This window comes from Ranitomeya variabilis, chromosome 8, assembly GCF_051348905.1.
Source record: "Ranitomeya variabilis isolate aRanVar5 chromosome 8, aRanVar5.hap1, whole genome shotgun sequence".
NCBI lineage: Eukaryota > Metazoa > Chordata > Amphibia > Anura > Dendrobatidae > Ranitomeya > Ranitomeya variabilis.
Window position 1 is genome coordinate 63405732 of NC_135239.1, and position 14120 is coordinate 63419851.

At 43.3% G+C, this 14120-nt stretch overlaps 1 protein-coding gene across 1 annotated transcript in view; it reads right to left on the minus strand.

Annotated features, from left to right (window-relative positions):
- The window catches only part of LOC143788354 (calcium-activated chloride channel regulator 4A-like), a 50069-nt gene that overhangs the window by 11478 nt on the left and 24471 nt on the right, over positions 1-14120 (minus strand). Inside the window, exons 7-8 of the mRNA XM_077277984.1 lie at positions 10992-11216; positions 6705-6885 (exon numbers count right to left, since the gene is read on the minus strand). Coding sequence (XP_077134099.1) covers positions 6705-6885; positions 10992-11216 — 406 coding nt within the window. The remainder of the gene's footprint in view (positions 1-6704; positions 6886-10991; positions 11217-14120) is intronic.

The window sequence follows — 14120 nt, forward strand, 5'->3', positions numbered from 1 at the left end:
CGTCGGGACACGTCGTACGACGCAATACAGCGCTGCAATACGTTTTTTTACACTGAGCATGCTCAGAAGCAGGATGTTGTTGCCAATTGGCCAGACACCCCCAAATCTATATAAACCTGGCCTGGGCCTTCAACCCCACATATGCCAGCAAGAAGCCTACAGAGAAGAAGCCTGCCAGCAAGACTCCAGACTGCCAGCAAGACTCCAGACTGCCAGCAAGACCCGAGCCAGCCACAGGAGCCAGCCACAGGACTCCAGCCACAAGACTCCAGCCACCATAGAGCCAGTGTGAGTATTGCAATTTTTGTGTGCATCTGTGTGCCTGTGCATTTCTGTGTGTATGAGGTACTACTGACTACAGCAAGAGCTTAAAACCTGAAGAGAACCTGAGGCCTGCCATCGTCCTGCACCAGCCAGTGCCATGCTAGAATCCAGATCCACCATGATGCCAGCCACTGTGAAGACCTGCAGCTCCAGCCAAAGGATTGTCAGCCATTTGTATGTGTATGTGAGTGTGTATGCGTCTTCTGATTGGGTTCACCTTTCTGCCTTTGTTGTACATATGTGTATTTGCATAAAGCTTATGTGCGTGCGTGTGTGTGTGTATTTTTGTATGGCTTTGTGCTTTTGTAAGTAATGTGCCTGCACCTTGCCTTTGCCAATCTTATGCCTGCTCATGTGGGAGGGTATGTGTCCATGTTCAGGATTGCATCAGGATTTGGTCAGGATTTGACATCAGTATTTGTAAGCCAAAACCAGGAGTGGGTGATAAAAGCAAAAGTGTGCCTGTTTTCCTACTTTCCCTCAAATTGTTACACTCCTGGTTTTGGCTTACAAATACTGATGGAAAATTCTGACCAAATCCTGATGCAATTCGGAATGTGGACACATACCATGCATGTTTGTGTGCGTCTTGTTGATTGCATGTGCATTTGTCCAGGCTTTAATTGGTTAATTGCCTTTTTCTGATGTATTGACTGTATAGTGGTCTGTGTAGCATGTGGTTAAAATGTTGTTTTTTTTTGTTTGTTTTTTAATCTGATGTATTTTTTAAAAGTCTAGTGGTCTGCAGCTTGTGGTTTGAATGTGTGAGTGTTTTTTTTTTCTATTTAAAAGTGATTTTATTTTCCTGTTAAAACCATTTACAGTTGATGTACTTGTATTTAAAATAAAGAGCATTTCAGCTGCTAATTGTGATTTTTTTAAAAAAAGTGAAAAAAAAGAGAATAATAAAATGTTTTTTAAAAAAATGTCCGTAGTATCATTTCATAAAGGTAAATTTAAAACTGGTGTATGTACCAATGGTTACACATACAATACAGAGTTGGTTGAGGGCTTATTTTTTAATAAAGGTTATGCTGAAAAGGTTTTATTTTGGGGGGGGGGGGAGGGTGATTTTTTAAAATAAAATGTGGCAAATATATTTTTGCAGGGTGGGTTTAACATTTCAAAGTGTTATTTTTTGGGACATGGAAATGAATGCTATAACGTGCAACTTTTTTGGGGATGTTTTGGTGTTCACCTGTAATGAACATTTCTGACATCATTTTTGCAGGGTGTTTATCGTTAAACATTACCTAGTTCAGGGGGTGGTCTAACTATAAATCAATTATACATATTACAGATACACCAGGACCGCAGCCACTGACCAGCCCACCAGGACCACAGCCACAAATCTTTCAAAGTAAGTTTTGAAGACCCCAAATCTGCTGCTTCAATGTGTAGAGCAGATTGCAAGTGTCTTTTAACTTAGAGACACCAGGACCACATCCACCGGCTGTCGTCAGCCCAGGACCACAGCCGCCGCCTGTCAGCCCAGGACCACAGCCGCCGCCTGTCAGCCCAGGACCACAGCCGCCGCCTGTCAGCCACTGACCAGCCCACCAGGACCACAGCCACAAATCTTTCAAAGTAAGTTTTGAAGACCCCAAATCTGCTGCTTCAATGTGTAGAGCAGATTGCAAGTGTCTTTTAACTTTTACAGAAACACCAGGACCACAGCCGCCGGCCTTGCTACCACAACAATGTCCTCTTCTGACAGCCCTCCTCCACAGCAACAGCGTGTATTGGTAAGTTAACACAAAATTTTTTTTTATTTTTTTTTAATTTACATTTTTTTTTATCACTACATGCATAAATTATGTTTCAACAGGAAGCTGAATCAGATGAGGAGCTGTCAGAAGGGGGCGAGACGGGTGGAGAGATGCCAGTGGAGGAGGAACCAAGTGTAAGTAGTGGTGAAACAGTTGCTTCGCACATCACACTGCACCATACACAAAACAGATTTTCATACATAACTAAACACAGAAAATATATGCCTACATAACTCAGAATTTGTTTCCTTTATTTCAGGCTGCTGCTGCTGCTCCTGCTGCTGCCGCTGAAGGTTCTCCCAGACACTCCCAGAGTCGGCGGACTCGTCGCCGCGGTCGGCCATCAGTGAGTTTTTTTTTTTTTTTTTTGGGAGGGGGATTCTATTGGTACTTTAGTGTTTCAGTGTACTAATTTGTTTGTTTTTCTTCTTTTTTTTGGCACAGGCTTCACAGCGTGCTCCCGCAGAAGAGGATGATGATGATGACGACGACATCGACATCGACAGCCTCATTGAGGAGGTTCGCGAGCGGGAGCCGCTGTGGAACATGGCTGACCGCAGGCATGCCGATACCAGTGTCACCCGTCGGCTCTGGGACGAAGTGTGTCACAACCTCTTTCCAAGGTGGGAGAGCCTTCATCCTCAGCAGCTGAGCAAACTAGGTAAGTATTCACTTTTCAGTGATGTTTTGAGCTGACTGTAATGTATAGCATTTACCAATTTTTTTTTTCTTTTGATTCTTGTCTTCACAGTTCAAAAGGTTAGGAAGCGGTGGCGGTCACTGAGGGATCGCTTTAAGAGGGAATTCAACGCAGAGATGCAGGCCCAGAGTGGCTCTGCAGGAAGGAAGAGGAGGAAATACAAATATGGCCAGGCCCTCTCCTTCCTGAGGCGAACCATGCTGAGCAGAGTGTAAGTATTCTACAGCCCACTAATAACCATGTTAAACTGTCTACTTAGTTTGCTTTCAGTCAGGGCTTTTTCATTTCAATGTATTAATTTCTTTTGTTTTTTCTTTCACAGCACCTTCTCCAGCCACCGTGCGCCTGCATCTTCCTCTGCGCCCTCTGGAGCGATCCCTCCTGAGTCCGCCACTGAGGGCCACGTCGGTAGGCCCCACACCACAGTCCCCTCCTCTGAACCCTCTGTCCCCTCCTCTGACCCCTCTGTCCCCTCCACTTCATCCGCCCCAAGCAGTGGAGCATTATTGCAGGCTTCATTGCTCGCATCTGATGCTGAACAGATAGCGTTCCCTTTACCCCACCTCTCTGATCCTGCCACCTCGAGACCACCATTAGGTTCGTGGCGTCAGCGACAGAGGGGTCAGGAAAGGAGCTATGCTCCTGAATTCTTACACCTGAATGCATCCTTCCAAGGCTCTTTCAAAATTTTGAGAGAGCAAGTGACTGCTGGTTTCAACATGGTGCAATCCCGCATCAGTGAAACAAGCCAGGAAACCAGCAGTCGCTTGGATAGGCTGCATTCAGCTGTAAGTCCCGATCCGGCCAATATTTTTTTTCAATCCATGCTCAGGAGCATGGAGAAGCTTTCTTTTGAGCAACAGATGCGGGTAATGAATACCTGCCATAATGCTCTACTGCAGGCCGTTAATGACCCCCAATCTACCCACACACCTCCCCACACCTCCACTACAATTCCACCCCAGGCCCCATTTCCACACCAGGCCCCACCAAGGGCCCCATTTCCACCCCAGGCCCCATTTCCACACCATACCCACCATTACCAAACCCAGCCCCAATACCCACACCAGCACCATTACCAAACCCAGCCCCAATCCCCACACCAGTCCCATTACCCAACCCAGTCACACCACCCCCCTCTGCTCAGCCTCCTGGTTTTACCCCCCCTTCCACTGCACCCCAAACAAGTAGGGTTTCCCCATCTATCGACGTGGTCCAACCTTCCTGCCCCTCCTCCCCTAGTATCTCCACCCCACACTTTGAAAACCTTTAGTAATGTTTTGTTATTGCTTGCTAAATTTTTTTTTTCAAATATTAACAAACTGTTTAAAAAAAAAAGGAAAATAAAAAAATATCTTATTTTGTCAAAAAAAAAAAATTTTTTTTTAAAAAAGAGTTAAAATAAAATTTTCTCTGATTTAAATTCTATTCTTTGTGTGTGTGTGGATTTATTAAGGTAATATAATAGAAAAGGTTTAATAAAAACAAACACCAGACATGTGAAAGGTATAACACAATGGTTTTACTAGCAAGAAAACCACGCTTTTGGGTCTTTTTTTTTTTTTTTTTTGGTAGAAACACATTTTTTACATAAACAAAACACATGAGAAACAGGTTACACAATCATGTCTTGCCACGGGATCCGCCCGACAGGTGAGACAAAATAATCGGCAAACTGGTCCCTCATCCTTGTAACTGAACCTGTAGAGCGAACCGAGCTGCTGCGGTAGTCCCACAAGGTGGTCTCCAACTCTTCATCATCCAAGGAAACGGGCTCCTTTGAAAGGACAAAGTTGTGGAGCACCACACAGGCTTTAACAACCTCATCTATAGTTGTGTTTTTCAGTTTGATAGCTGTTAGCAGACCTCGCCACTTCGCCGTCAATATGCCAAAGGAACACTCCACTACTCTTCGTGCTCTAGTAAGCCGGTAATTAAAGACCCGCTTGGTATGAGTTAAGTTCCGACTACTGTACGGTTTCAGTAGGTGCGGCGACAGTTGAAAGGCTTCATCACCTACACAGACATATTCCATGGCTGGTTCAGTTGTTCCTGGCAGTGGTCTGGCTGGCGGGAAATCGTAGCTCTCTCCATAAAGGCAACGACCCATTGGTGAGTTTTTAAAAACTTGGGAATCGTTGGACCGTCCAAACGCTCCGATGTCCACGGCAAGGAACCTGCAGTTGGCATCTGCAATAGCCATAAGGACAATGGAGAAATACTTCTTATAATTATAATACTCCGATCCTGTTCCTGCCGGTTTCGAAATCCTTATATGTTTCCCGTCAACTGCACCCACACAATTAGTGAAATTGCAAATTTGCTGAAACTCTTCAGCACTTCGCAACCAGATTTCCATGGATGGTTGGGGGATATACTCTGGTTGCAAAGTGGTCCAAATAGCCCGACATGTGTCCTTCACTATTCCAGAAATAGTGGAAATGCCCAGCCTGAATTGGTAATGGAGCGAAGTTATAGATTCACCCGTAGCTAGGAAACTGTAAAAAAAAAAAAAAAAAATTAGCAAAAATTGCACAGACCAACAAGTTTCAATATGGCACTGTTAATTTCACTGTTTTTTTTTTTTTTAAAGGACGGGACACACAATCAAACAAGCATGAAACCGGTGTAAAAAAAGCAGTGGAATGTCCGCCCAGAAAACCAAAATTACATGCTGCAGAAAATAGTGCGCAGTATTGTCTGCAGCATGTAATATAACATTAAAAATGACCAATGACATAAAAAAATAGAGGCTTACCGCAGGGTCACCATCAGCCGCTCCGCCGGTGTGATGGCAAGCCTCATCCTTGTGTCCTGTCTTCGGATGACATCCTCCATTTTTGCAAGCAAAAAGTCAAAATTTTCCAGCCTCATCCGCACGTAGTTGTGGAATTTGTGTGGATTGTGCCGCAACTCCAGGTACAGAGTGGACTGGACACCCCGGGTCATCCGCAGTTCATTAATTGGATGAATCCACAGTCGTCTCCGTTTCCGTTGCTGCAGAAGCATCCTACGCCTTTCCGCTGCCGCCTCCTTCTCCCGCACTATGATGTCCAGGCGATTCGTCTCAAAGATAACGTCGGTAACCAAACTAGCAATCCTCCCAAGAACACCTTCCATCGCTGACACAAAACTAAAACCCACAAAGATGGGCTGTAAAAACAGTAACTATATAGTTTTCCCTATTTTCCAGTAACCAATCAAATTTGGGAGCCTCCCATTTTAAAAACGGATCCGTCGGAAAAACGGATGCAACGGATGGTAAAAACGGATGCAACGTATGCAACGCATCCAGTATTTTCGACGGAAACGTTTAATGGATTTGCGACGGATCCGTCGAAATGCTGTATGCGTGGCATACGTTTGTCTCCGTTTTTCACTTTTTCGACGCATCTGTTTTTTCTGCAAAAAAGACGTTTTGAGACGTAATGCAGTTAACGCTAGTGTGAAAGTAGCCTAAGACCTGGAATAGCAGTAACTGCACAGATTTAGGCCCCCTTCACATGTTTGTATAAAACCGGTCCTGGAAATAAACAGTACCATTGCCATCAGTGTTTTGCATCAGTGTGCCATCAGTGTTTTTCCAGTATGGCAAAAGAAATAACAAAGCTTCTCCTATACTTTGCAATGTTAAACACATACAGCACATGGAGGGTACACAGATGACATCCGTGTGCTGTATGTGTTTTGCATGGACCCATATACTTGTATTGACCCTTGTCATTCGTGCTCCTGGCAAAAAATGGACATGTGCATAGGTTATAATGGGCACATACGGTATCTGTTAAAAAAAAACGATACTAGACATACTGCAAACATGGACATGTGAAGGAGGCCATATTGTGCTGTGTGTACAGATGTGTGTACTATCTGTGCGCTGCAAGTGACACTGTGTAAATTTGAGTGCTCACCTGTAGTTTCTGCAATATATCTCAGCTTTGCTTCTTCATTAAATCCGAGAAATATAACATGAATTATGGCCCCACTCTCTATAATTTGTGGGAAACAAAGGCTGGTATCATAATTATCTTCTCCATCTGATAGCAATATGACTTCTGTTCCGTGAGATGAACCAGACTTTTCTTTATTTACCTGTGCAGTATCATGGTAAAGGGAGATAAATAATCCATGATGAACAATACAGAAAAAAATTCTCTTCTCTGTTATTTCCCCTTTCAATTCCAGATTCCAATAAACTGATGTTGGAGTGATATAAGTCACCACGTTACTACACAAAGCTGATTCTTTTATGTGAATATGTTTTAGTGCATTCCACGCAAAGCTTGTTCTGAGTTTTTTAAGGACAGATTTTTTTTTTACTCTTTATTTATGAATTTTGCAGAATGTAAAGTACTGATAAGAACCGTGAGCATTGACGCTCTATAGAAAATGGTTGCAAACTTTAAATGCAATGTGTGCAGCATCAAAACAAGTGAAATAGGCAAAACTGACCCATAGTATAAGGGTCACGTTCATACGTTCATTATTTGGTCAGTATTTTACCTCAGGATTTGTAAGAGAAAACCGGGAGTGGATGATAAATACAGAAGTGGTGGGGTGTTTCTATTATACTTTTACTCTGGTTGTTCCTCTCCTCTGTTTTTGGCTTACAAATACTGAGGTAAAAAACTGAACATGTGCACGTGACCTTACAAGACAAGTTGTACAAAAAAATCACTTCATTATGTGGTTAAGGCCACGTGCACACATTCAGTATTTGGTCAGTATTTTACCTCAGTATTTGTAAGTCAAATCCCGGAGAGGAACAATCAGAGGAAAAGTATAATAGAAGCACGTCACCACTTCTGTATTTATCACCCACTCCTGGTTTTGGCTTACAAACACTGAGGTAAAATCCTGCCTTGTGAACGTGGCCTAACAAATAGCAAGAAGATTACAATAGCTCGCTGATACAAAGGAATGAAAGCCATCTTTTAAGCTATGTTCACACTGCTGTAATTCGAGTCAGTAATCGGACAAATGTTATTTAATTGGGCTGTTCAAATGATCATTCTTTATATGGACCAAATGTCTGCATAAATATAATTGCAGCATGCACCAGTCTCTACCATACTTCTGATGAAATTCACCTATTCAAGTTTATGGGGTCGAAAAAAAATTGAATGCCACACCAATCAATCGTTTTCTACAGATACATTGCCAATATTAGCATGTTTTTGGTCTTGTTAAATTTAATTGTCTGCTGATGTATAAAAACCATCACCATACAGATGCCGTACTGATTGCCTATTGATCATGGCATATGGATGATAAAGCAGATAAAATGTTTTGTATTTGGACGAAATCAGCTGATTTTTTTATTCGGTCGTGTGAACCTAGCACCACCTAGGGTGGTGGAGAAGGTCACCACCTTGGTGAAGCGTCAGGCTGGGTAAAGCATTTTGAAATCTCTGTCAAGACCTAGTTGTGAGAGAAGTACAGCTCTGTAAAGATAGACATCTTTTCCATTTGGAATGGAACAGATACACGAAATTAGCATCCTGCGCTAGTGATTTGTTTTATTTTGTTTATATATTATTTTATTGATGATTGATTTATACGGTGTCCACAATGCACATAATAAACTAGTAGCAGTTCCCCAGGTTAGAAAATTAGCCTTCCTACCTATTCTCATGGCTGAGAAAAGTGGATAATTCCTTCTCTGACAGTGCAATCAAATTTTCTTAAGCCCTACCCACAAACATCAAACTAAAGTCGGCCAAAACTGCCAATATCACCATTACAGCCAATATTGTTTATTTGAGGTGACTGGACCATCTCGGGTAGGGGATGGGAAAAATTCAGAATGGGAGACACTAAGGGGCCGATTCTTTAAGGTATTTACTCCAAATTTCTGGAACAAAAAGATCTTAATAAGTCATGCTAATTTTTTCACTTCCTCCAAATATTGTGACTTTTGGTCTTATCACCCCAGTCCCGGCCACCTACTCCAATAGGGACATTCCTAATTCATTAAATGGTGTGCACCTCATATTAATGGTTTAGGTGCATGATAATCCAGCGTGCCCTTCATTAAGACTGGCGTACACAACTCTAGTTTTAGTGGATTGGTCCCTAAATGCTCCATACGCAGGGGCAGACATACCATTGGTTCAACTTGTGCAGTCACGCAGGGGCCTAAGATGTAAAAGGCCCACTTTCACCTCCATAAAAGGTGGAATTGGGCATTATGGTGAGCTATTAGACTACAAATGGCTTAGGCTGGGTTCACACTTGTGTACCGGGGCTTTGCGGAAGGCTGCATACTTCCTCCGTAGAGCCCTGCCCACTGCTGCACTTCTTTCCTTTAGGTCCGCCTACTTCTGCATGCATCCTGCATACCTATCTTTAACATTGGGTACGCAGGGACATGCGTTGTATGCGGACGCGGTCGCATTTGGCGATTTGATGTGTGTGGTGACTGCACGGAAACGCAAAATTTTGCGTTTCCATGCTGTCACCACACACGTAAAATTGACGCATGCATCTGCATACAACCCATGTCTCTGCGTACCCAATGTTAAAGATAGGTACGCAGGGTAACGCAGGACGCATACAGGAGTAGGCAGAGCATAGGCAAGACTTCAGGGAGGAAGAAAGGAGGAAGTACGGAGCCATCCGCAGCCCTCCTAAACGCAAATGTGAACCTAGCCTTATATATTGTTTTTGCACAGGGGTCTTCTCCTGTATGTGTCTACTACTGTCCATTTTGGCCATTGCTATGCAGATTGGACCTGTCTTCTGCCTTCGACACTGTGGATCACTCCCTCCTGTTACAGATTCTCTCATCTCTTGGCATCACTGACTTGGCCCTATCCTGGATCTCATCATATCTAACAGACCGGACATTCAGTGTCTCCCTCTCCCACACCACCTCCTCATCTCGCCCCCTGTCTGTCGGTGTTCCCCAAGGCTCAGTTCTAAGACCCCTACTCTTCTCCAACTACACCTTCGGCCTGGGACAGCTCATAGAATCCCACGGTTTACAATATCATCTCTACACTGATGACACACAGATCTACCTATCTGGACCCGACCTCACTTCCTTACTGACCAAAATCCCACAATGTCTGTCTGCTATTTCATCCTTCTTTTCTGCTCGTTTTCTAAAACTGAACATTGACAAAACAGAATTCATCATCTTTCCCCCACCTCACTCTACCCCTCCACCCGACCTATCCATCAATGTCAATGGCTGCTCACTTTCCCTGGTCCCGCACGCTCGGTGCCTCGGGGTGATCCTTGACTCTACTCTCTCTTTCAAGCCACATATCCAAGCCCTTGCCTCCTCTTGGCGATTCCAACTCAAAAACATTTCCCGGATCCGTGCATTCCTTGACCATGAAACCACAAAAACACTAGTACATGCCCTTATCATCTCCCGCCTTGACTACTGCAACCTCATACTCTCTGGCCTCCCCTCTAGCACTCTAGCACCACTCCAATCCATCCTAAACTCTGCTGCCCGACTAATCCACCTGTCTCCCCGTTACTCCCCAGCCTTTCCTCTCTGCCAGGCCCTTCACTGGCTTCCGATTGCCCAGAGGCTACAGTTCAAAACACTAACAATGACATACAAAGCCATTCACAATCTGACTCCTCCATACATCTGTGACATGGTCTCCCATTACCTACCTACACGCAACTTTCGATCATCTCATGATCTCCTTCTCTACTCCTCTCTCATCTCTTCCTCCCACAACCACATCCAAGACTTCTCCCGTGCTTCCCCTATACTCTGGAACTTTCTACCCCAACACATCAGGCTCTCACCTACCACGGAAACCTTCAAAAGAAACCTGAAGACCCACCTCTTCCGACAAGCCTAAAACCTGTAGTGATCCCCAGTCTACTGAACCGCCACATGACCGGCTCTATCCTCACCTAGTGTATCCACACCCATCCCCTGTAGACTGTGAGCCCTCGCGAGCAGGGTCCTCTCTCCTCCTGTACTTGTGTGTGCCTTGTTTTACTCATGTTTATTGTACTTGTCTATATTTGCCCCGTTCACATGTAAAGCACAATGGAATAAATGGCGCTATAAAAATGAATAATAATAATAATTGGACAGCTCAATATAGTAAAAATAGGATATTTTTCTGCTTTACTGCACACATCTTTCTATTGACTTTTTAAATATAATTTCTATATTATAGCAATACTTATATACAATGGAGATATGTCTGGTTGTAAATTACCTCAATGCTGGTCAGAAGTCCAGAACATATATTTGTTCCTCCGCTTGCTACTGTTGGCAGAAGTTGTTTCAGCTGCTCACGTTCTGCATCACTATTTATTTGGATTAATGATGATCTTACAGCGGACGAGGATGAAAATGTCACCATCCCAACATAAGAACCAGTCTCAATGATTTGTTTAAGGAAAATCTCTGCAGCCTGGTACAGGCGCTCAATGCGATTATACTGAAAACAAGAGATTACATGTAATATTCAATATTCTTATTAAACACTAAAGGGGTTTCTGGTTTTATGTGAGCAACGCATATGCCACTTTTACACACTCAAGACAGATTTCCAGCTCTTGGATGGAAATAGGAATGTTCCCATCACTGACACCATGCAAAAATCTTGAAATAGTAAAACCTAGCATATATTTTTTGTCATTCAATGAATAATAGTTATTTACAGTGGGTACGAGAAGTATTCATTGCCCTTTAAATTTTTCACTCTTTGTTTCATTGCAGCCATTTGGTAAATTCAAAAAAGTTCATTTTTTTCTCATTAATATTCACTCTGCACCCCATCTTGACTGAAAAATAAACAGAAATGTAGTAATTTCTTTTTTAATAAATTTGCAAAACTTAATACATTTCTGTTTTTTTTCAGTCAAAATGGGGTGCAGAGTGTACATTAACCCCTCTGTGACCTTAGACGTACTATCCCGTCGAGGTGACCTGGGCCTATCTGACCCTCGACGGGATAGTACGTCTTAGCCGATCGGCCGCGCTCACGGGGGGAGCGCGGCCGATCGCGGCCGGGTGTCAGCTGACTATCGCAGCTGACATCCGGCACTATGTGCTAGGAGCGGTCACGGACCGCCCCCGGCACATTAACCCCCGGCACACCGCGATCAAACATGATCGCGGTGTGCCGGCGGTACAGGGAAGCATCGCGCAGGGAGGGGGCTCCCTGCGGGCTTCCCTGAGACCCCCGGAGCAACGCGATGTGATCGCGTTGCTGCGAGGGTCTCTCACCTCCTATCCCTGCAGGCCCCGGATCCAAAATGGCCGCGGGGCTGCATCCGGGTCCTGCAGGGATCACTTCCGGGTGCAGAGCAGGCTGCAGATGAAAGCTGCAGCCTGCACTGTTGGAAATAAGAGTGCTGTGCAAGCTGTCAAATCGGCGATCTGTGATGTCCCCCCCTGGGACAAAGTAAAAAAGTAAAAAAAAAAATTTCCATATGTGTAAAAAAATAAAAAATAAAAAAAAATTCCTAAATAAAGAAAAAAAGAAAATATTATTCCCATAAATACATTTCTTTATCTAAATAAAAAAAAAATCAAACAATAAAAGTACACATATTTAGTATCGCCGCGTCCGTATTGACACCACCTATAAAACTATATCACTAGTTAACCCCTTCAGTGAACACCGTAAAAAAAAAAAAAAAAAAACGAGGCAAAGAACAACGCTTTATTCTCATACCGCCAAACAAAAAGTAGAATAACATGCGATCAAAAATACGGATATAAATATCCATGGTACCACTGAAAACGTCATCTTGTCCCGCAAAAAACGAGCCACCATACAGCATAATCAGCAAAAAAATAAAAAAGTTATAGTCCTCAGAATAAAGCGATGCCAAAATAATTATTTTTTCTATAAAATAGTTTATATCGTATAAAAGCGCCAAAACATAAAAAAAAATGATATAAATGAGATATCGCTGTAATCGTACTGACCAGAAGAATAAAACTACTTTATCAATTTTACCAAACGCGGAACGGTATAAACACCTCCCCCAAAAGAAATTCATGAATAGCTGTTTTTTGGTCATTCTGCCTCACAAAAATCGGAATAAAAAGCGATCAAAAAAATCTCCCGTGCCCGAACATGTTACCAATAAAAACGTCAACTCGTCCCGCAAAAAACAAGACCTCACATGACTCTGTGGACTCAAATATGGAAAAATTATAGCTCTCAAAATGTAACGCAAAAAATACTTTTAGCAATAAAAAGCGTCTTTCAGTGTGTGACGGCTGCCAATCATAAAAATCCGCTAAAAAACCCGCTATAAAAGTAAATCAAACCCCCCTTCATCACCCCCTTAGTTAGCGAAAAATAAAAAAATGTAAAAAATGTATTTATTTCCATTTTCCCGTTAGGGCTAGGGTTAGGGTTAGGGCTAGGGTTAGGGCTAGGGTTAGGGCTAGGGTTAGGGTTGGGGCTAGGGTTGGGGCTAGGGTTAAGGCTACAGTTAGGGTTGGGGCTAAAGTTAGGTTTAGGGTTGAGGCTAAAGTTAGGGTTAGGGTTTGGATTATATTTACGGTTGGGATTAGGGTTGGGATTAGAGTTAGGGGTGTGTCAGGGTTAGGGGTGTGGTTAGGGTTACCGTTGGGATTAGGGTTAGGGGTGTGTTTGGATTAGGGTTTCAGTTATAATTGGGGGGTTTCCACTGTTTAGGCACATCAGGGGCTCTCCAAACGCGACATGGCGTCCGATCTCAATTTCAGCCAATTCTGCGTTGAAAAAGTAAAACAGTGCTCCTTCACTTCCGAGCTCTCCCGTGCGCCCAAACAAGGGTTTACCCCAACATATGGGGTATCAGCGTACTCGGAACACATTGGAGAACAACTTTTGGGGTCCAATTTCTCCTGTTACCCTTGGGAAAATACAAAACTGGGGGCTAAAACATAATTTTTGTGGAAAAAAAAATATTTTTTATTTGCATGGCTCTGCGTTATACTGTAAACTGTAGTGAAACACTTGGGGGTTCAAAGCTCTCACAACACATCTAGATGAGTTCCTTAGGGGGTCTACTTTCAAAAATGGTGTCACTTGTGGGGGGTTTCTACTGTTTAGGTACATTAGGGGCTCTGCAAACGCAATGTGACGCCTGCAGACCAATCCATCTACGTCGGCATTCCAAATGATGCTCCTTCCCTTCTGAGCCCTCCCATGCGCCCAAACGGTGGTTCCCCCCCACATATGGGGTATCAGCGTACTCAGGACAAATTGGCCAACAACTTTTGGGGTCCAATTTCTCCTGTTACCCTCGGTAAAATACAAAACTGGGGGCTAAAAAATAATTTTTGTGGTAAAAAAGTTTCATTTTATTTTTACGGCTCTGCATTATAAACTTCTGTG